General features: G+C 32.9%; 1 protein-coding gene across 1 annotated transcript in view; it reads right to left on the reverse strand.

The window, feature by feature from the left end:
* Positions 1-8376: 8376 nt before the first annotated feature.
* Stt3A (Catalytic subunit 3A of the oligosaccharyltransferase complex) overlaps positions 8377-25313 on the reverse strand; it is a 65742-nt gene continuing 48805 nt past the window's right edge. The window contains exon 10 of the mRNA XM_074178620.1: positions 8377-8590. Coding sequence (XP_074034721.1) covers positions 8442-8590 — 149 coding nt within the window. The 3' untranslated portion in view covers positions 8377-8441. The remainder of the gene's footprint in view (positions 8591-25313) is intronic.

Here is a 25313-nt window from a genome sequence, read left to right on the forward strand (position 1 = left end):
CCATGGACGACAACGAAATTCAGGCAAATTTTATGACACTTCATGATTTATTACTCTACACTCTTTTGAAATAGACTATAAAAACTCACCATATGACATAAAACATAGTTTATAACACAGGAAAACAAATTTACCCACATTGAAATGAGATCAACAAAACATAGTTTTGCCGGAATTCTGTGAACATAAAAATAATAATAATAATAATATTTATTTATCCTTTGAGACGTTAACAACGTATAGGACATGTCAGTACAACACGTTAAAATAGAAAATAAACATATATTAAGATAAAATGTCTCAGTAGTTTTAAAGTATAAAATGTATAAAATATAAAGAAAAAAAACAAGATTAGTCAAAATTCGATGTATAATAAAATAATAAAATCTGGACGAAAGTCTGGACCGCAATCAGCTAAAGTCGTCTAAAAGGAATTCACTGACACTGTAATAAGCAAATTTTTAACTTCTCTTTTAAATGACATCAAACTCATGGTTTTAAAGTGATCAGGTAGGTGATTGAATAATTTTATTCCCATATATTTGGGTGACTGTTCAAATTTAGAGGATCTGTGTCTAGGAATACTTAACAATTTTCCATTTCTGGTTGAGTAACTGTGGTAAGAAGAATTTGTGTTATATTTTGTTAAATTATCGTGGATGTATAATAAGCATTTAAATATGTAAATACAAGGGAATGGCAGGATTTGATATGATATGAAGTGCTGTTTGCACGATTCTCTCCATGGGATATCAAATAATTTTCTGATATTTTTTTTTTGGGAAATAAAAACCCTATCTTTGTTGGTGGCATATCCCCAAAGAACCACATTGTAGCTTAAATGGCTGTAGACCAAGCTATAATATACGTCCAGCAAGGCATGCAAGGGCATAAAATGTTTTATTCTGGAGAGAGCATAGTACGCTTGGTTAACTTTTTTACAAGTGACTGTAATGTGTTCAGACCATCTTAAGCAATCATCCACATAGATACCTAGAAATTTTGTGAAATTCGTTGATACCAATTCCACCCCTCTAATATCAAAGACAGTAGGATGTTTATCAAGACCGATGGAAGAACTAAAATGGATAAATTTTGTTTTATTCAAGTTAACAATCAGATTGTTTAACTTGCACCAATCTAAGAAGTGTGTTATAAACCTTTCCGTTGATGACTTTAATTCCTCTAGGCTGTGTGCTGACACCGCTAACGAGGTATCGTCAGCAAAGAGAGTGAGACTATTGTTGTTGATGTTGAAGTATTTGGGTAGATCATTGACGAATAATAGAAAGATAAGCGGTCCCAGGACAGAGCCTTGAGAAACTCCTGAACTGATTGGTTGAGGATCAGATAGTGTATCTTTTATTTTGACCAACATTGTACGGTCTGAAAGAAAATGTTTGAGCCATTGCAAAAATACACCCCTAAATCCTAGATTAAAAAGTTTGGTTTCAATAAAGTCATAAGATAGACAATCAAATGCACGTGAGAGGTCAAAAAATATTCCTGCCACGTGCATACCATTGTCTAGGGAGTTATAGATGATTTCAGCAAAAATAATGATAACCACATGTCATGACAAACGGCAACGCCAGCCAGTCCAACAACCACCAAACATTTTACAACTGATGTCAATATCTTATATTTTGGGATTATTTGAACAGACAAAATGAATTCATATATTCATAATATACAGTTCAGTTCATCTCTTCATACAGTTCATCTCTTCAAGCAACTTTTGATATCTCCATTAGGTTGTGCTTTGAAAATGATGCCAAATGACATGCATATAACCGATCAAGTAATTTTTCTTCCCTGTCAAATTTGACATTTTTTCCAAAAAATGTTCAGAAAAGCAGTTATTGCTTTTCATGATGAGCGTTAATTAGCCGTTTCTGACAAACTATTTAACGGATCAACCTGAAAATTTCACAGTATGCATAAATCAATATGACCTACACGCCTAAAATATTTCAGACGAAGCGGCGTTGTCGCTTCTACTATAAAGTAGCGGCTTCTTTGATTTTTCAAATGGAACACCCCGTATATAATATCATATTATGATTCATTATCACTTTGTCAACAAATTCATATACTATTTCCCTATACCTATCTATTACCGTTTAGAAGATATAAATTAATTTCGATATTTTTTTTAACAAACATGAACTTTTATAAATGCTGATAATCTTGACCTCTCTTGCACTAAAACGATCAAATTTGAAATGGAGTGGAGTGATACTATGAGGATCTTCACTCCGAGTCATATTTTCATTTGCCTCATACAGGGTCTTCAAAAAATGCAGATACTTTGATCTCATGAAAAAATAAGTGGAACTCAATTTTTTCAAATGGAACACCCTGTGTATTTCAACCTTTTTGAGCTCTACATCCAATTTTAGATTAACTTTGTTCAGATAATACTATTTCTATTTTGAACCGTTTTCGAGATAAACTGTTTCAAACGGAAACCGACGTGGTTTTCTTGCTCGTTTTTTTTGAATTCATCACTTATTTTGGATATTCATAATTTTTTTTATACTTAGTAATATTTCTTTTTGATCCAGTTTTTTAACTGTCTCAGATCAGTCAATTCGAAACTGGCATGTACCTACCTTAGAAAAAGTTACAATTTGTATACATTGAGGTATTAGTCTCTAACGTACAACAGTACACATTAATATTTTTTAATAGTGTGCTTTGGAAAAATAAATAAACCGATTATTTAACGTCAGACTTTCGTTGGTGGTTTTGACTGATTGTGATAGCTACCAATTATAATAGAATAATGTCAAGATTAGGTTACAGTAATGAAGATTTCTTGAATTTATTAATAATTTATAGTGAGTGCAATAGAATTGCAAGTAGAACATGCCGAGTATTTCATGAAAGATATCCACAACTTCCGAAGCCGAATAATAATGTTATAAATCGACTACTAAAAAACTGTAGGTTGAATGGAACTTTCCGTCCAAAAATCAAAAATCAAGACTCAAGAGGATGAACATTTCCTTGACAATATCATATGGACAGATGAGGCCAAGTTCACAAAAAATGGAGTTTTCAATAGGCACAAGTCATTATTGGGCGCCAGAAAATTCCCATGTTGTCATGTATTTTGTGCCATAAAGAATGAGTCAATTTTTTATATCGACTTTTATGATGATAATTTGAATGCATCAAAATATGAAGATTTACTGAAGAATGGAATTCAAATGATTTTAAATAATAGACCAGGAAGAGAACGTGTATGGTACCAAATGGATGGTGCTCCACCCCATAATTCTCATTCAGTCAGCGAAGCTTCAACCGAAATCTTCGAAGACAGATGGATTGGTAATAATAGACCTTTTCGTTGGCCTCCTAGAACACCAGATGGCAATCCATTAGATTATTTCGTGTGGGGTTTCATTAAAAATATGGTTTACTCTACTCCAATAACAACAATGGAAGATATGAAATCAAGAGTTACAACTGCTTTCAATAGTTTGACTCCAGACTTGATCAGAAGCGCTACACATGACAATCATTTGAAGAGATTACATGTTTGCTTAAGTAGAGGTGAAGATGTGTTTGAACATATTCTGAAATACACTGACGATTAAATTAACTCATTAATTTATGGGTTTATTATTTTCAGTTCGTGTTTCAGCGTTAATAAAACTATTGTTTGAAGAGAAGTTTCATTCGATGGTTGAGGAGTATTTTAATAATTACCTTTTCATTGTATTATCTGTGACTAATTGAGAAACATCAAACAAAATCTGTTTTACAAAAATGAGTGATGAACAAGGAAACCATGTCAATTTCCGTTTGAAACAGTTTATCTCGAAAACGCTTCAAAATAGAAATAGTATTATCTGAACAAAGTTAATCTAAAATTGGACGTAGAGCTCAAAATTGTTGAAATATACAGGGTGTTCCATTTGAAAAAATTGAGTTCCACTCATTTTTTCATGAGATCAAAGTACCTATCTGCATTTTTTGAAGACCCTGTATGAGGCAAATGAAAATATGACTCGGAGTGAAGATCCTCATAGTATCACTCCACTCCATTTCAAATTTGATCGTTTCAGTGCAAGAGAGTTCAAGATTATCAGCATTTATAAAAGTTTATGTTTGGTAAAAAAAATATCGAAATTAATTTATATCTTCTAAACGGTAATAGATAGGTATAGGAAAATAGTATAAGAATTTGTTGACAAAGTGATAATGAATCATAATATGATAATATATACGGAGTGTTCCATTTGAAAAATCAAAGAAGCCGCTACTTCATAGTAAAAGCGGCAACGCCGCTTCGTCTAAAATATTTTAGGCGTGTAGGTCATATTGACTTATGCATACTGTGGAATTTTCAGGTTGATCCGTTGAATAGTTTGCCAGAAACGGCTAATTAACGCTCATCATGAAAAGCCCTGTATACCTGCTCCTCCTCTTAATTACCACAATCGAGCATTTTCGTGAAGGAAACTGTTGGGCGTCTCATTAAAACGAAGCTACTCACGAAAACTCAACTTGATAGTAAATATTTTTTACATCTGGTATTTGTACTACAACTTTGGAGTATCGGACCAGAAAAACGTACCACGCAATTTGTAGGATAATGTGGGTGTTAAGTTATATAAATATTAACAAACTGACCAAATAAAATTTAGCTGGTTAGTAATTATATTTCATGTCTTTGTAAATAGTACATGTTGCAAAGGAGAGACCTCTTTGATCAAATCGAGCATTTTGTAGGACAACTATTTTTTCGGCTAATTCAGATAATTATTTTCATAATTATATGACAACCGCCAAATCAACAAATTACGTTCTTATTACCCGTTAGCTACCACTTATGAAATTTTTGTACTGACAAATATTGGGCGTCTTTTCAAAATGAAGTTACTCACGGAAAATTAGCTTGTTAGTAATAAATAGGTAACGAAAAAGGGCGAGGGATCCCGGAAATTGTGATGCCTACCATACTAAAATACAATATGTCTTTTATAAGTGAGAATAAAAATCCCTGTAGAATGAACTATTTAAAAAGTACTTAATTTCAATCCCATCATGTCCTTATGTGTTTCATATTATATACAGGGTGTCCTTGTCTTTTCCTCTCGGGAATGTATAGATGGGGTCAAAATATCTCCAGTACTTCATATAACTTTTTTTCCTAAAAGTCTTCGTAAGCAAGTTACGGGCCCTCGAAGTTACAAAATGAAAAATGTTTTTCTTTGATAACTTTTCAAGTGAATATTCAAAATCATCCAAATTTTGGTAATTGACTAAACAAATGAATTCCGTCGATGAGCTTTCATGCAGGAGTCAGTTGTTTTGCTACAAAGTCAGGAACGGACTACCCCCGATGGTCCACACCCCAAAACTTTGAAATGACAGATATTTTTCAATATTTTTCAACAAAATAAGGTTACTTGGACAATTTTATGAATAAAAGTACTCGTGTGAAAAGTCGATCGGAGCAACGAGTCTTGATAAAAATGTAGTTCTACTCGACGACATCAAACCCGCTCGTCCACCATTATTTGAAATGAATAATTATCAAAGCAGAAATAATAATGATAACGTTAATTCAACAACATTTATAACAGGAATAATACAAAGTATGCTAAAATGAAGTCGTAAACAAAAAGTACAGTACCTATATGGAAGTTTAAGTCACAATTGTGATAGCAGATATTTTTTCAAAAGAAATATCAAGTTCTGTAGATTCGTGGTGTTTTTAAATTAACAAGCTACTCTACTATGAAATATCGAATTCATTCCATATTTTGTTTGTACATAATACGTGTGGAATAATCACGTTTCGTGTTGATCAGTTATCTGAATCTCATGAAACTCAACATTCGAATGTTTCAAATTCTTCTTCACAGCTAAACTGTTGAGGAGTTTCACTGATAATTATAATTTTATGGGAGAAATTCTTTAACACGAATCTAAATTTAACTGAAAAAAACGCACATCGGAAAAAATATTTACTATACTAATAAAAAGCAAACGAATGAACTACAAAAACGGCTGCACATGATCAGGTGAAAAATATCCAGGGAATAATTATGTTCCATTTCTTTCACAGATGTTGACAAAAAAACCTTTTAGAAAGTTTTGATAAAAAATGAGAAACTGGAATGCGATTTTGTTTTGTTGAGTGGTGCGTTGTCATATGACTATCATTGTATTGTCAATATTCTATAGGATATTTTGAATTTTTTTGATATGGCCGAACAGTTTACATTCAATGAATATGCAGATATGCATGTATTTTATGGACGAGCATTTTGTAATGCTGCAGAAGCTCGTCGTCTGTATTCCGAGCATTTTCCCAATCGAACGGTACCGTCAAGAGAAACATTCGAGCGTGTTGATCGCAGCTTGAGGGAGACAGGTATGTAATAATTGATAATTAATTTGAGCACGTTGTTTTATTTCGATATTATTGTAGGTACAGTTTTGCCAAAACGAGGTGGTGAGGGCGCTCCTAGGACTGTACGTACCGTTGTATTGGAGGAAAATATTTTGGAAGCCGTCGCTGATGATCCTTCAATGAGCATCAGAAATCTATCAGAACAGTTCCATACATCCAAGTCCACTATTCATAGAATAATTAGGGAACAACTGCTCCACCCATTTCACATCCAGAAGGTACATGCCATGACACCTCAAGATTTTCCAGCACGACTGGAATATGCCAATTGGTTCATGGATAGGCAAAGAGAGGATATGACTTTTAATTATCGAGTTTTATTCACTGATGAAGCAGGTTTCAGTAGAGATGGAGTTATCAACTCTCATAATCTCCATATATGGGCCGAAGAAAATCCCCATGGGATATTGCAAACCAAACACCAACGGAAATTCAACGTGAATGTTTGGGCTGGTATCATAGGAAACCATCTTATAGGACCATTCGTTCTACAGGACCGATTGAATGGAGAACGTTATTTGGAGTTCATTCAGAACGATTTGAATGGACTTTTGGAACATGTTCCATTGCAAACCCGAAGAGATATGTGGTTTATGCATGATGGCGCTCCTCCTCATTTTAGTTTGATTGTGCGTGACCATCTGAACCATATTTTCCACAATAGATGGATTGGTAGAGGTGGGCCATATTCATGGCCATCGCGGTCTCCGGATTTAAATCCATTGGATTTCTTTCTGTGGGGGCATCTAAAAAGCCTTGTTTACCCTACACCTATTCACACAAGAGGTGCATTGTTGAATAGAATAACATTACATTGTGAAGCCATACGAAACGACCCTGGAATGCTATTTCAAGTACAGAGAGGGTGTCTTCGCAGACTAAAAAAATGTATAGAGAGAGAAGGTGGTCATATGGAGCAGTTTCTGTAGCGGATTTTTCATTTCTGTTTGCTCTTGAGGCTCTTGAGTTTCGTTAGTTAAACGTGTTTGCATTATAAAAATTCGTTATGAACATTTTACCTATCATTTCCATTTTCCTTAAAAACTAATATTTTCGAATAATGGTAGACATCTCAGGATAAATGTTGTTGAATTAACGTTATCATTATTATTTCTGCTTTGATAATTATTCATTTCAAATAATGGTAACCTTATTTTCTTGAAAAATATCTGTCATTTCAAAGTTTTGGGGTGTGGACCATCGGGGGTAGTCCGTTCCTGACTTTGTAGCAAAACAACTGACTCCTGCATGAAAGCTCATCGAAGGAATTCATTTGTTTAGTCAATTACCAAAATTTGGATGATTTTGAATATTCACTTGAAAAGGTATCAAAGAAAAACATTTTTCATTTTGTAACTTCGAGGGCCCGTTACTTGGTAACGAAGGATTTTAGGAAAAAAAGTTATATGAAGTACTGGTGATATTTTGACCCCATCTATACATTCCCGAGAGGAAAAGAGGAAGTCCAGGGACCCCCTGTATATAGTTTATTTTCAATTATGCTAATTTATAGTTAACACTTTATATCTATTCATTGTATAGAATACTCTTACATTCATATTTTTTATTTTAGTCATAGTTTAGAATTTGGCAATATCAGGCACAAGGAACATTTTTTCAAAAATTTTGATTCTGTGATGCCTACGTTTATTTACCCAATCTCTGTTATATACATATGATCAATATGTTGAATAAACATTATTATTATTATTATCATACTAATCAAATTTGAAGGAGACTATTCAATTGATACCATATGGCACAGCACCAAAAAATAATTTTCCTTAAATTCAATACAGGTTACTTTATGAAAGTAGTTTCTCAATTTGGTTTCTTTAATGATTATTATTATTAATGCCTAATTGGCAATACTAACACAGTTTTTCAATTAATATATTATAAAAATTTACCACATTGGATAGAGGCACACACTGTGGAAAAAATTCTTTGAAGGCCAAACTTTATTAATATACATATAAAAAAAATACAAAATCATCAAGCTGACTTATTAAACACCCCTGTTCGGAAGGTCTTTCACTTTGTATATTCTAACCAACCAATGCTCTGTGGTATAAGCTTCCTCAAGAACATCCAACTCAAAATCTTTATTACCAATTTCTGCTCCTCTCACTCTATCATAGCCAGGAGGTTTACCACCTGAAATGCATTAAATAATTATGGATACCATTATAAAACTTCAAACACTTTAAAAATACTGTTAAACAGTTATATTAGTTCCGAGATAAATTTAGAGAGTGACACCAAAGTTTAGAAGTCAAGTTACAAGTGAAATAATTTTAAATCTAATTGAAAAAAAAAGTGTCAAGTTGTTTTTGTTAACCTTTTCTGACCTTCCACAATCTGAAAGTAAAAATTAGTAATGGAGAACTTTGTAAAGGTATAAAAAGGGCAAACTTCTAGTTTACCCGATAAGTTACTGTGTAGAATCAATATGTTTGTCTCGAAGAAAAATGTTCTGTTCATCAGTAACTTACCGTATTGAGTAATATTTCCTATTGAAAAAAACAGCTAATAATTTTATAACATACATTATTTTTTAGTTCTTTCAGGGATTTCAAATCATTTTATATAATATCAGACAATGGAAGTCCGAACTAATGAAATTATTCATGAAACATTGTTAATCACCTTCAAACAAACCGATAATAAAGTGCACACCAGAGATTGATCAAAATGGTAAGCTTCCTTCCTTTAATGTTGAAAAAATCATCTGATCATTTTGATACAAATATTTATCGAAAGAAAACTAACACTAATAGATACTTCCACAACATATCAAAACTTCATGCAAGTAATGAAAAAAGGTATAAATACAGAAGAATGAAAATTGTTTTCGAAACTGCAAAAGATTTTGATGAATAAATATCATTGAAAAGATGTTTTGAAAGTAAATTCATATCCAATCTCATTTGTAGATTTTACAATGAATCTAAACAGTCATATGTGAGTAGAGTAATTTTTTGACTGGAACTGTTAAAATAATTAAAAACTCACCATATGACATAAAACATAGTTTATAACACAGGAAAACAAATTTACCCACATTGAAATGAGATCAACAAAACATAGTTTTGCCGGAATTCTGTGAACATAAAAATAATAATAATAATAATAATAATAATAATATTTATTTATCCTTTGAGACGTTAACAACGTATAGGACATGTCAGTACAACACGTTAAAATAGAAAATAAACATATATTAAGATAAAATGTCTCAGTAGTTTTAAAGTATAAAATGTATAAAATATAAAGAAAAAAAACAAGATTAGTCAAAATTCGATGTATAATAAAATAATAAAATCTGGACGAAAGTCTGGACCGCAATCAGCTAAAGTCGTCTAAAAGGAATTCACTGACACTGTAATAAGCCTTAGACAGGAGCAAATTTTTAACTTCTCTTTTAAATGACATCAAACTCATGGTTTTAAAGTGATCAGGTAGATGATTGATTAATTTTATTCCCATATATTTGGGTGACTGTTCAAATTTAGAGGATCTGTGTCTAGGAATACTTAACAATTTTCCATTTCTGGTTGAGTAACTGTGGTAAGAAGAATTTGTGTTATATTTTGTTAAATTATCGTGGATGTATAATAAGCATTTAAATATGTAAATACAAGGGAATGGCAGGATTTGATATGATATGAAGTGCTGTTTGCACGATTCTCTCCATGGGATATCAAATAATTTTCTGATAATTTTTTTTTGGGAAATAAAAACCCTATCTTTGTTGGTGGCATATCCCCAAAGAACCACATTGTAGCTTAAATGGCTGTAGACCAAGCTATAATATACGTCCAGCAAGGCATGCAAGGGCATAAAATGTTTTATTCTGGAGAGAGCATAGTACGCTTGGTTAACTTTTTTACAAGTGACTGTAATGTGTTCAGACCATCTTAAGCAATCATCCACATAGATACCTAGAAATTTTGTGAAATTCGTTGATACCAATTCCACCCCTCTAATATCAAAGACAGTAGGATGTTTATCAAGACCGATGGAAGAACTAAAATGGATAAATTTTGTTTTATTCAAGTTAACAATCAGATTGTTTAACTTGCACCAATCTAAGAAGTGTGTTATAAACCTTTCCGTTGATGACTTTAATTCCTCTAGGCTGTGTGCTGACACCGCTAACGAGGTATCGTCAGCAAAGAGAGTGAGACTATTGTTGTTGATGTTGAAGTATTTGGGTAGATCATTGACGAATAATAGAAAGATAAGCGGTCCCAGGACAGAGCCTTGAGGAACTCCTGAACTGATTGGTTGAGGATCAGATAGTGTATCTTTTATTTTGACCAACATTGTACGGTCTGAAAGAAAATGTTTGAGCCATTGCAAAAATACACCCCTAAATCCTAGATTAAAAAGTTTGGTTTCAATAAAGTCATAAGATAGACAATCAAATGCACGTGAGAGGTCAAAAAATATTCCTGCCACGTGCATACCATTGTCTAGGGAGTTATAGATGATTTCAGCAAAAATAATGATAACCACATGTCATGACAAACAGCAACGCCAGCCAGTCCAACAACCACCAAACATTTTACAACTGATGTCAATATCTTATATTTTGGGATTATTTGAACAGACAAAATGAATTCATATATTCATAATATACAGTTCAGTTCATCTCTTCATACAGTTCATCTCTTCAAGCAACTTTTGATATCTCCATTAGGTTGTGCTTTGAAAATGATGCCAAATGACATGCATATAACCGATCAAGTAATTTTTCTTCCCTGTCAAATTTGACATTTTTTCCAAAAAATGTTCAGAAAAGCAGTTATTGCTTTTCATGATGAGCGTTAATTAGCCGTTTCTGACAAACTATTTAACGGATCAACCTGAAAATTTCACATTATGCATAAATCAATATGACCTACACGGCTAAAATATTTTAGACGAAGCGGCGTTGACGCTTCTACTATAAAGTAGCGGCTTCTTTGATTTTTCAAATGGAACACCCCGTATATAATATCATATTATGATTCATTATCACTTTGTCAACAAATTCATATACTATTTCCCTATACCTATCTATTACCGTTTAGAAGATATAAATTAATTTCGATATTTTTTTTACCAAACATGAACTTTTATAAATGCTGATAATCTTGAACTCTCTTGCAATAAAACGATCAAATTTGAAATGGAGTTGAGTGATACTATGAGGATCTTCACTTCGAGTCATATTTTTATTTGCCTCATACTAGGGCTTCAAAAAATGCAGATACTTTGATCTCATGAAAAAATGAGTGGAACTCAATTGGAACACCCTGTATATTTCAACATTTTTGAGCTCTACATCCAATTTTAGATTAACTTTGTTCAGATAATACTATTTCTATTTTGAAGCGTTTTCGAGATAAACTGTTTCAAACGGAAACTGACGTGGTTTTCTTGCTCGTTTTTTTGAATCCATCACTTATTTTGGATATTCATAAATTTTTTTTACACTTAGTAATATTTCTTTTTGATCCAGTTTTTTAACTGTCTCAGATCAGTCAATTCAAAATTGGTATGTACCTACCTTAGAAAAAGTTACAATTTGTATACATTGAGGTATTGGTCTCTAACGTACAACAGTACACATTAATATTTTTTAATACTGTGCTTTGGAAAAATAAATGAACCAATTATTTAACGTCAGACTTTCGTTGGTGGTTTTGCTGATAGCTACCAATTATAATAGAATAATGTCAAGATTAGGTTACAGGTATGAAGATTTCTTGAATTTTTTAATAATTTATGGTGAGTGCAATAGAATTGCAAGTAGAACATGTCGAGTATTTCATGAAAGATATCCACAATTTCCGAAGCCGAATAATAATGTGATAAATCGACTACTAAAAAACTGTAGGTTGAATGGAACCTTCCATCCAAAAATCATTCATAAGAAGACTAAAGTGGATGATGATGACAATGGTATAACAGTTTTGGGATACTTTCATGCATTTCCAAATGCTTCTCTGCATGAGGCTGAAAAGGAGATAGATATACCCTACGTGACAATTTGTCGAATTCTTAATAAGCATAAATGGCATCCCTATAAGTTCTACTGTGCCCAACATTTGAAAGAGACTGATTTACCTCGTAGAGTGGAATTATTTGAATGGTTACTTGTCAAGACTCAAGAGGATGAACATTTCCTTGAGAATATCATATGGACAGATGAGGCCAAGTTCACAAAAAATGGAGTTTTCAATAGACACAACAGTCATTATTGGGCGCCAGAAAATCCCCATGTTGTCCGCCAAAGGGGTTTTCAAGAAAGATGGCAATTCAATGTATTTTGTGCCATAATGGTTAACTCTACTCCATTAACAACAATGGAAGATATGAAATCGAGAGTTACAACTGGTTTCAATAGTTTGACTCCAGACTTGATCAGAAGCGCTACACACGACAATCTTTTGAAGAGATTACATGTTTGTTTAAGTAGAGGCGGAGATGTGTTTGAACACATCTCCACCTCTACCTCTCCACCTCAGTGAATACACTGACGATTAAATTAACTCATTAATTTATGGGTTTATTATTTTCAGTTCGTGTTTCAGCGTTAATAAAACTATTGTTTGAAGAGAAGTTTCATTCGATGGTTGAGGAGTATTTTAATAATTACCTTTTCATTGTATTATCTGTGACTAATTGAGAAACATCACACAAAATCTGTTTTACAAAAATGAGTGATGAACAAGGAAACCATGTCAATTTCCGTTTGAAACAGTTTATCTCGAAAACGCTTCAAAATATCTGAACAAAGTTAATCTAAAATTGGATGTAGAGCTCAAAAATGCCGCTTCGTCTAAAATATTTTAGGCGTGTAGGTCATATTGACTTATGCATACTGTGGAATTTTCAGGTTGATCCGTTGAATAGTTTGCCAGAAACGGCCAATTAACGCTCATCATGAAAAGCCCTGTACAGTGTCACACAATAAGTCCGCATCAAATAGGATTTTTTTTTGTTCATCTCTTCAAGCAACTTTTGATATCTCCATTAGGTTGTGCTTTAAAAATGATGCCAAATGACATGCATATGACCGATCAAGTGATTTTTCTTCCCTGTCCAATTTTTCCAAAAAATGTTCAGAAAAGCAGTTATTGCTCGAAATTTCGAAAATCGGTAAAGAGAAAAGATGATTGTTTTTTCATTTTTTACCCATATACCAATTTTTATCTCTCTAGTACAAATTTAGTTTTTTTACAGTTTTTCGAAAATTTGACATTTGCCGATTTCTCAAATTTAGCCAAACCTCAACAAAGTCAGTGCTTTATGCCTAACTTATCTTTCCAACGCATTTTTATCACCAATTGCAATTCTAAATACAACTTATTTCGCAAAAATTTAAAACACCAGAAAAAATTATGCCAAAAATGATGCAAAGTTGATACAGTTTTTAAAAACAGATAAATATTTCACTTTATTTCTACTTTTTGCGAAATAGCTTGATACATAAGCATAAATAAAAAACAATATCAATGAAAAGTCAATAATTTATTCTTTACTGCACTTTTCAAACAGTTAAACTTTGATTTGCTAATTACGAAAAATTACAACGCAATTAAACTAAGGGAAGGAATTATACGAAAGTAATTTCACATTTACTAAATATCTTTTATGAGGTATGAATGAACAAAATTACTTCAGAAATCAATTTAGATTTTGTTGCCTAGAAAACTAAACCGTAAAAAATTCTAACAAACATCTGTTAAAATAAAGTTATAATTTAAATTAAGAACACTAAATCAAATCGAAACATACCATGCCTATACCATGTAAATACCAATAGAAATACAAAATAAAAAGTCACATTTCGGTGTGCCTTCCACCACGTTCAATGCAATCAATTGTTCTTTTTAAAACATCTTTAACTGCATTCTTTATACTACGGGGTTTCGTGCTTACAACACATTCTCGAATAACTGCCTCTAAATGGTTTATATCTCGAAAAGGTCTTTGCTTATACACCTTTTGTTTTAAGTAACTCCACAGGAAGAAATCTAGTGGGGTTATATCAGGAGATCTAGGCGGCCAAATGTGTTTCATATTGCGACTGATTACTTTGCCCCTAAATATTTCCAGAAGACGCTCTTTAACCACCCTTGTAGTATGAATCGGTGCACCATCACACTGATACCACACAACATTTTTTACTTGAAGGGGCATATTATCCAAAACTTTAGATAGTTCGGTATTCACAAAGTGTAGGTAGTCCGCAGAATTTAAATTATGTCTAAAAAAGTATGGTCCTATAATTTGATCGTTTAATATGCCATACATTCGTCTTAAACGAATATTGATCTCGACATTCGATTACGAAATGTGGGTTTTCTTTTGCCCACCACCTGCAGTTTTGCGAGCTCACAACGCCATTTGAAGAGAAGCTCGCTTCATCTGTTCATAAAATTTGATAAGGAAAATGATAATTTTCTTCTTTTTCCCCTTGAAACCAAAAAGAAAAATACAAGCGCATATCGAAGTCCCTTTCTTTTAATGTATTGATACATTTCGGTTTATAAGGCGTAAATTTATTTTTGTGTAAAATACGTCGTACACTCTCTCGGTTAACATCTGTTCTATCTGCAATATCTTGAATACTTTTTTTTTATGTTCTGCGACATCCAAACATATTTCAAATTCCACTTCTTCAGTATGTCTAGAAGGCTGATGTGCTTTTCTAAAATTACTCTCAACCGAGCCAGTAGATTTAAACTTAGCTATTATCCTACTAACTGTTGACTGATGAATATTTCTTGCAGGATGTTTGGCATTGAAAATATCAGCTACTTGTCGGTGACCGGTATTCTCGCCGCATATTAAAACGATTTCAATTTTCTCCTGAAGATTCAGCATTTTTAACAATACACTAGACAACGAATAAACTATTTTAAATCTAAAACTGATAAATACTATTGTGAGTTATTCAACAAATGTCATATGACAATAAAATATTTTGCTTATTCAGTTCAGTTCAATTGTTTCCACAGTACCCTTAGTTTAATTTCGTTGTAATTTTTCGTAATTAGTAAATCAAAGTTTAACTGTTTGAAAAGTGCAGTAAAGAATAAATTATTGACTTCTCATTGATATTGTTTTTTAATTATGCTTATGTAACAAGCTATTTTGCAAAAAGTAGAAATAAAGTGAAATATTTATCTGTTTTTAAAAACTGTATCAACTTTGCATCACTTTTGGCATAATTTTTTCTGGTGTTTTAAATTTTTGCGAAATAAGTTGTATTTAGAATTGCAATTGGTAATAAAAATGCGTTGGAAAGATAAGTTAGGCATAAAGCACTAACTTTGTTGAGGTTTGGCTAAATTTGAGAAATCGACAAATGTCAAATTTTCGAAAAACTGTAAAAAAACTAAATTTGTACTAGAGAGATAAAAATTGGTATATGGGTAAAAAATGAAAAAACAATCATCTTTTCTCTTTACCGATTTTTGAAATTTCGAGCAATAACTGCTTTTCTGAACATTTTTTGGAAAAAATGTCAAATTGGACAGGGAAGAAAAATCACTTGATCGGTCATATGCATGTCATTTGGCATCATTTTTAACCCTTAGTTGCCGGAGTATTGAAATATTCGAAAATATTTGTTTTTTTTGTAGTTATATTACTTAGGTGATTGAAAATGAGGGTTTAATTTTTTTGAAAATTTTACGAATTCTCTTTCTTTGAAAAAAATTTGCGATACTCTTGAGTACCTACAGCTGCAATGGTACCAAAACAAAAAAAAATTGAAATTGGCTTATTTTATTAAAAATTATCACATAGCTGAACATAATTATATCTGTATTTCATGAAATCTATTGAAGCAATTCTTTTCATTACTGCAAAGATGAATGTTGCAAGTGGAACACTTGGAATGAGGTCTAGATTGTATACCTTCCTGGCTGCATACTTCACATCTACCTCTAGTTTGAACATATATTATCCAATGAACACCTTTATTTGCTAACCTCACGTCGTTTACTACGGAATAGTTAGTCTTACGGCGTTTTGGTGGTGCGTTCATGGTAGAATTTTGTTCGGAAGATTTTCTTTTCGTTCCCTTGGACAATTGTGAATAACTCGTCAAGCCTTGCACTATCGATCTTCGATATTCGAGTAATCTAATTAATGGAAAAAGTTGACAGTAGGCAATGTAAGAGTTAATGACAACAGAGCTTTCGATTGCGTTAATCATGACCTGCTATTAGAGAAATTGGAAAGATATGGTGTAAGAGGAGTTGCCCTAGATTTAATGAAATCCTACCTGGAAAATAGAGGGCAACGTGTCAGTGTTGGAAACACTCTCAGTCAGTTGGCAACCATTAGGCAGGGTGTCCCACAGGGATCAATCCTTGGACCTATACTATTTTTGATATATGCAAATGACCTGATGAAATATTTTCAAGGATTGTCAACTATTCACACAGTAGCGTATGCAGATGACACAAATTTCATAGTGAAGGAAATTGATGTAACGACCCTACAGGAAAGAACCCAGGATGTACATAAACAAGTAAACATATGGGCAGAAAAAAATCACCTAACACTAAATACATCTAAAACTGTGATGATGAAGTTCACAATTAGTAAGTGGCCCGAACATTTTGTTATCCATGAAAATGGGGATCTGCCAATTGAATCTTGTACTTCTACAAAAATGTTAGGCGTCACCTTGGACTACAAACTCACATGGACTCCTCATATTGAGACCCTCTGTATAAAATTGAGAAAAAACTGCTATGCTCTGAGATTCATGGCTAATTTTTGTAGTAAAGAGATTTTACTGAGCTTATACTACGCGACCATAAACTGCCACTTGAGATATGGAATTTTGAATTGGGGTACCGGATCTGCTGCTGAAAGAATATTTATTTTGCAAAAATATGCAGTAAGAATCATTGCCGGTATTGGTTGGAGAGAATCATGTAGAAATGCTTTTAAAAATTTCAAGATACTAACTGTTGCTGGTCTCTATATTTATGAATTGTGTATATACGTTTATAGAAACAAGCATAATACACCTTTCCAGCAACATAATTATCCAACTCGTTCTAGAGGCAAACTGATGCCCAATATTCATAGAACAACTCTTTATCAGAAAAGTTTTCTTTATCTTGGACCAAAAATGTTTAATAAATTAGAAGAATCAATTAAAATATCACCAAATCTTAACATTTTCAAATCAAGACTGAAAAAGGCACTTATTGAAAAAAATTGCTACACACTTGACGAATTTTAAACTGTTTTTTTTATATTTTAATGACAAAATATCACAACTATGTGATAAAATTGACATTCATTTATTTATAGTTATTTTTTTTACATAATCTAAGCCAAACAAATAATTATATGTATATACCTATATGTATCATATTTTTAGATTATTGATTAATACAAACATTATACTCTGTAACGTGTCCTACCCTCAGACGTTTTCCTTGTCACTGTACGTATAACAATGTACTTTTTAACAAGGAAATAATAAAAAATTATTATTATTATTATTTAATATCAAGCATTCCCCAGAATAACCGGTGCCACCATTTTTTGACCGTCTAGATAAACCATAGGCAGCACGAAGTTGATCAGCGTGGTCAACGCCGCCCATATTTTCATTATAATCTTTTACAATATAAGGACAGATGACATCGATTGATGTACCATCCTTATGCTTCCGTTTCACACTTGTTTCTTCGCTTCCGTGATAATTACAGCAAAAGAAAATAGGTTTGCTGTCCTTCCATTTGAAAACACCAATATCTAAATTGGAATGCCTAAAGTCGTAGTCACCCCTTTTCATATTTTTATCTGGTATCAAATTTTTTGGCATGAATTTTCTAGTTTGACGTATAGTTCCACAGGCCATTTCCAGAAGAGGAATGGATGTAAAAAAGTTATCGAAATACACTTTCCTGTTCTTTCCCCATTCATTTTCAGTTAGAGTTAGAACAACTTTTTCTCCAAGACCATATCCCGGAAACTTATCAGTTTCTGATCGATTTTTGCCTTGATATACGTCGAATTTCATAATACAGCCCCTTTGATCTGCCATGCACCATAATTTGTATCCACGCTTGATCGGCTTCATTGGGTTATACTGTTTGATACTACTTCTGCCCTTGAATAATTGTCTGCGGGTGATGATTATCATCACCCGAAAACGACTGTGGATAATAACAATCGAAACGTTGTGAAGTAACTTGGCTTGAAATCTTTCAATTTTTATTTCTTCTTAATTGTTCAATTTTCAATTATTGCTTATATTTTATTTTATTGTAATTTCAATTCAACGTTTTTTTTTTTACTTAATATAATTGTTATCTTCAGCCATTATTTTCAATTTCACTGATTCCTTCAGGGATTTCAAATCATTTTATATAATATTAGGAATTGGCCGCGGTGGTAGTGCGCCCGACTCACGATCGGAAGGCCGTGGGTTCGATTCCCGTCTCGACAAGATATTTTTCTCGAGATAATTTATCTGGTTGAAGCTGGGATGATTCTGGAACCGTGTTAGGAATCACACGTTAAAAGGTAAGACCTCGTTAGTCCTTAGCTCGCACAAGTTTCTCAACTTCTGAGAGTTGTCGTTCGTATGGGGGCGACAGCTGACTAACGGAAAAACAGATTTTTTTCAAACAGATTAGACAATGGAAGTCCAAACTAAGTAAATTCGCCATAAAACATTGTCATACACCTTTTGATCATAATATGTATGTTTAGAATCTCTTACAAAACACAAAATATACTAAGATCTATCCTCACACATACAGAGCATATCAACACATAAAAAACATAACATTGCATTTACAGAAATGGTGAAAGTTATCATGGTTATAAATCAGTCTTTACGTCAAAAATAGACATTCAACGATTTCGATCCTATGGGGACCATCAAGTAAAAAGGAATAGAACTAAAATGATCGCCAATGAACCACATGAATATTACTGGAGTTTTTTCCCAACACCAAATCGTTATTTTTAACACCTGGAGACGTGTTTCAATCACCAAGTGATCATCTTCAAAGAGGAAGATTAAAACTAGAAAATAATGCGAGATAACCCTATTTATGCTATGGTTTACCTGTATCCCATACAGGTAAACCATCCAGGTGTATCAACCTGTATGGTTGGTATTGCCTATCCAAATTTGGATAGGCAATATTGTGAAATTAATTTTTATATAGCTGAAAATTGTTTTATATACACATATATTGTAAAATAATAGATAAGGCAAAATTGTCAAATTAATTTAGGTTGGTATACCTGTATGGTTGGTACGCCTGGATGGTTTACCTGTATGGGACCTTGTTTTAATTTTAATGCCAAAAATATTCTGACTTTATACAGTTACTTATTTGCACCTGTGTAACTTATTTGCACCTGTGTAACTTATTTGCACCTGTGTAACCTCTTCATTACTACAATTTTTCAGACTGTGAGCCAAAAATGGTTAATAAAAACTGAATCATCCACAAAAAATGACTTTCGTTCAATATTTGTCCAGTTGTATTTTGAGTTTTAAATAAAAAATTGTTGAATTTGATTAGGCTAACTATTAGGTTGTTTCATAAGTTTTGCTCGTTTGAATGTCATATTTTTTCAAATTGAACCAAAGCTCTGCCGAAATAGCCTGAAAAATTAACCACGCATTTGGCAATGCTTAAGTAACGTATTCCAAAAACACGTTATTGTGAGATTTTCACTAAATTGTTTTACAAAAACGCAACACGTGTTTCGCCATACAATGGCTTCATCTGGCGTGTCTTTCAACTAATTCTACACATTCAATACTAAATATATATACAGTGTCACCGATAAAGTTCGCATCAAATGGGAAACTTTTTTATTTATCGTTTTATGTGAAATTTGATTTTGGCAGTAGATTTTGCTTAAGAAATGATGTCAAATGGCGTCTACAAAATAGGTCACGTGATTTCCTTAACCTGTCAAAATTGACATTTAAAGAAAGAAACATCGAAAAATGACATTATTCTTCAAAATATCCAAAAATATCAAAGGATAAAAACATTTTCTTTTGTAATTTTATACACACACACACCAAGTTTCAAACCCATAATAAGTATTTTATATTTTCACTATTTTTCCGCATTCCTGCTTTTTCTACTAATCAAAATTCAAGCACACCTGTACTAAATCATTTATTTTAACTAAACTCGTCACTGAATTTTTTTTTTGTAATAAAATAATATTTTAAGAGCCTCTTTGATGTTAAAAACAAATTTTGAAAAATAAAAGTTGTCAAACTTGATGCAAAGTTCATCTAGTTTCAACGGGGCTTTCCAAACTATACAGTACTTGAGTTTTTTAATGAGCAAATGGCCTCACAATATGAATTAGAACAAAACGGAACATTAGGAAACAATATCTTAGAGTGTTTATTGTTTTTTTAACAAAAAATACAGTGGAATTTAATCTTAATTAAAAGGAACTGAAAATAAACATGTACCTATACCTAATAGCAAAAAAACACGAAAAAAGACTCACGACATTAAATACACTACATTTCTGTATGTCTTCCATCGCGTTCTATGCAGATAATTGTCCTTCTTGATACATCTTTTATTGAATTGCTGATACTCACAGGGTTTATGTTTAAAATAGAGTTTCTAATAACAGTTTCTAGGTGATTCACGTCACGAAAAGGTCTTTGTTTATAAACGATTTGTTTTAAGTAACCCCACAAGAAAAAATCTAGTGGGGTTAAATCTGGCGACCTAGGCGGCCATATTTGCTCCATATTTCGCCCAATAACTTTGCCCCTAAACATTTCTAATAGTTTCTCTTTGACTTGTCTTGAACTATGAATAGGAGCCCCGTCACATTGATACCACAGACTGTGTCTTATTTCAACCGGCATATTGTCCACTATATCACTGATCTCAGTATTTATAAATTGCAAATAATCCTGAGAAGTTAAATTGTTTCTAAAAAAGAATGGTCCCATTACCTGATTATTTAAAACACCGCACCACACATTTGTTTTAAATGAATATTGGTCCCGACATTCTATCACAAAATGAGGATTTTCCTGAGCCCACCACCTACAATTCTGGGAACTGACTACGCCGTTCGATGTGAAGGTAGCTTCGTCGGTCCATAGGATTTTGTAAGGAAATTTTCTGTTTAATTCTACTTCTCCTTGGTACCAGAAAGAGAAATCTAGTCGAACATCGAAATCTCTTTCCTTTAAGGTATTTATAAATTTGGGTTTGTAGGGTTTGAATTTATTTTTATGTAAAATTGCTCTTACGCTTTCTCTTTTAACGCCAGTTCTATCTACAATATTGGTAATACTTGATTTTCCCTGTTCGATAACATCCAGGCAGACAGCCAACTGAACCTCATCATTATTGCGTGATGGATTATGACGTTTTTAAAAAGTATTTTCAACTGAACCAGTCAGTTTAAATTTTTTTAAAATCCTACTTACAGTGGATTGCTGTACATGTCTACCAGGATGTCTTGCGTTAAAAATATCAGCTACATGTCGATGCAATGTGTTTTCACCACAAATTAGCACAATTTCAATTTTTTCTTGTAAAGATAACATATTATTTTAATTTTCATACATTACATTGAACTAACGGGCATTAATTTATTCAGTGACAGTGACGTTTTCTAAAACACATTATGTAGTTTCATATTTTTTCACAGCCTACCCAGTTTTTTTAAATTAGTGTTGTTAGCGGAGTAGGTAAATGTAAATACTATAATTTTTTTTCTTTTATTGAATGGGCTTCAAGAATCACGAAATGATGTTTCCTAATGTTATGTTTTGTTCTAATTCATATTGTGAGGCCATTTGCTCATTAAAAAACTCAAGTACTGTATAGTTTTGAAAGCCCCGTTGAAACTAGATGAACTTTGCATTAAGTTTGACAACTTCTATTTTTCAAAATTTGTTTTTAACATCAAAGAGGCTCTTAAAATATTATTATATTACAAAAAAAGAAATTCGGTGACGAGTTTAGTTAAAATAAATGATTTAGTACAGGTGTGCTTAAATTTTGATAAGTAGAAAAAGCAGGAATGCGGAAAAATAGTGAAAATATAAAATACTTATTATGGGTTTGAAACTTGGTGTGTGGGTATAAAATTACAAAAGAAAATGTTTTTATCCTTTGATATTTTTGGATATTTTGAAGAATAATGTCATTTTTCGATGTTTCTTTTTTTAAATGTCAATTTTGACAGGTTAAGGAAATCACGTGACCTATTTTGTAGACGCCATTTGACATCATTTCTTAAGCAAAATCTACTGCCAAAATCAAATTTCACATAAAACGATAAATAAAAAAGTTTCCCATTTGATGCGGACTTTATCGGTGACACTGTATATAGTTTATGGAGTACCTGAAATCAAAGTACCTGTAAACGAAGTACCTGAATTTTAAGTAGCTGATATTTTACCTGAGTTTCTAACGAATTAAATTACCTGCACTTATGTTCCATTTTCCACAATTTGAAAAAATATTCAGTAACGGAGAGTTATTGAGTTCTAATTGATCATTCAGTAAATTACCCGAATTCCTGAATCTATTGATTTCTAAACATTCTAGAAGATTAAGTTTCAAACTCTTCTCTTCTAAATGTAACACCTCGTACTCATGATTAAACTCATGTCCTTCTGCTAAAAGATGGTTTGCAAATGTGGAATTGGTCTTTCTATTTACGAAACTACTCCTATGTTCTTTAATTCGTTGGAAAAATGTTCTTCCTGTTTGGCCAATATACAGTTTTGGACAAGAGCCACAAGTCAGCTGACTGACTTGGCTGGCTGGCAGGTCTGTTCTTTTTTGCTTTTACACAACAAAAACGATTCTTTTTTGGATCGGATCGCCACGTGTGATGAAAAGTGGATCCTGTGCAACAGGAGACGTTCAGGACAGTGGTTGGACAACGATGAGTCTGTACTGGTATAGCAAATAATGTGGAACAATAACAAATTGAGAAATAAACAATATTCTAATTAGAACACCTAATACGTGCCAGGACAGCTCTTTTCGATGTATGCCGATCTTATGTTATTAAAACATTATGTAACATTGAGATAGGGAAGGATTACGACGAGGATCATGTAATTGAAACAAGGTAGATCAATTTGAGTTGTTCTGAATAGAGGAAGTTTTTCTACGAAGTCGTTTCATTCCGTTCCTTATAAATGAACCTGAAGTGAGTTTATTACATGGCGATCCTGCCAGGATGATTCCAGGATTACCACGTATGTTATTAACGGGTAGATACTGAGAAATAGAGACGAGTTGCATTTGACATCTTCCAACATGGGATCCACAGAGAGTAAAGAAGAAGTAATCATAAGCCAAGCCGGGAACAGTGGTGGAGTTTCAGCTAGCAATGGGTTCTCCGTTTCCGAAGTACTAGGCATAGTAGCTTTCGCCTGTTTCATTTTGGCACTCGGCGCATTTCTAATAAAGAGGTGCCAGAAATCATTAGAAAAGAAGATAAGAAGAGAGATAACGAGGAGTCAGGAGTTGGTATAGGCGTAAGGAGTGAGAAGAAAACGAATTTCATGGGTGGTTCACGCATTCCAAAGTGAAAACCAACAACAAGTAGAGTGGAAATTGGATGACACATGGAAAGACATTTTAAGGTCGTATTTATTTAGTATAAGTTTGTGTATCAATATATCGATTTATTTTCGTCTTTAGCGTAGCAAATGAGCATCATAGACTTATTTAGATACTCGTTTGAAGAACTCAAAGTTTTTTAATAGGAATTTAAATAAAGATAGCAAAGAGAGGCGAGTCGATCTAAAAGCTATAAATCGCAAGTTTGAAGAATTAAATAGGATTGAATCAGAGTTAAATGAAGTGAAAAATAAATTCAATGCGGGCCCTAAAGATGCAGATATAATTCAAAAAGTTAAGTTATGTGTTGAATCTTCAAACAAATTATTAGTCGATATTCGAAATACCTTAGAGACTAGATTAGCTAATATTACAGAAATTACTAGAAGTTTTACAATAATGGGTGAAAAATTTGATCTCAGAATAGCGTCAAGCTTATTGCCTATAACCGACAATTCGGAGGAATCTGTAAAACAGTTAATAGATGCCATTGAATTATACGATAGTCTTTTAGACGATAATGGAAAAATAACACTAACAAACTATGTCCTTAAAACTAGATTGTCACAAAGTGCAAAGATGAGATTAGAGTCGTCATATCCGTCTAATACTGATTTAATTAAAGACATCAAAACACACTTGTTGACAAAGCATTCTGCCGCAAGTTTATCAGTTGAATTACATAACGCAAAACAAAAACATAAATCAGTGAATGAATTTGGTAAATCAATCGAGGAATTACTGGTCGATTTGACAATAGCGCAAGCCGATGGAAATGTCGAGGCAATGAAAATTCTTAAAGTTGCGAACGAAAAACTGGCAATTCATGCTTTCGCGAACGGACTGCGAAGTCACGATCTGGGAACTGTCATAAAAGCTAGGAACTATAGCGCTTTGAAAGATGCTATAACGGGAGCTGTAGATGAGGAATGTACGGGAGGTGCAACCTCTTCTTCGCAGGTGTTTCACATGCGAGGGAACTCAAAACTTAATAATTTCAACCGTACGAGTCGAGGATTTCAGCAGAATTATAGGGGAAGACCAAATTTCAGTACCGGACAATTCAATAACTCACAATCGAATAAGATCAGAGGAAGTAGTTTGCATAGTAAAAATAATTTTAGGGGTCGAAACCAGGGACATTTTCGCGGAAATTTTAGAGGGCGTTGGAATAATCACAACAACCAAACTTTCAGTCCATCTCGAAGAGGGTTTTTTATGGAAAACGCTCAGGATGCTGA

This window comes from Leptinotarsa decemlineata, unplaced genomic scaffold (genome assembly GCF_025532065.1).
Source record: "Leptinotarsa decemlineata unplaced genomic scaffold, Ldec_3_MD MMD2_tig00004204_RagTag_RagTag, whole genome shotgun sequence".
Lineage (NCBI taxonomy): Eukaryota > Metazoa > Arthropoda > Insecta > Coleoptera > Chrysomelidae > Leptinotarsa > Leptinotarsa decemlineata.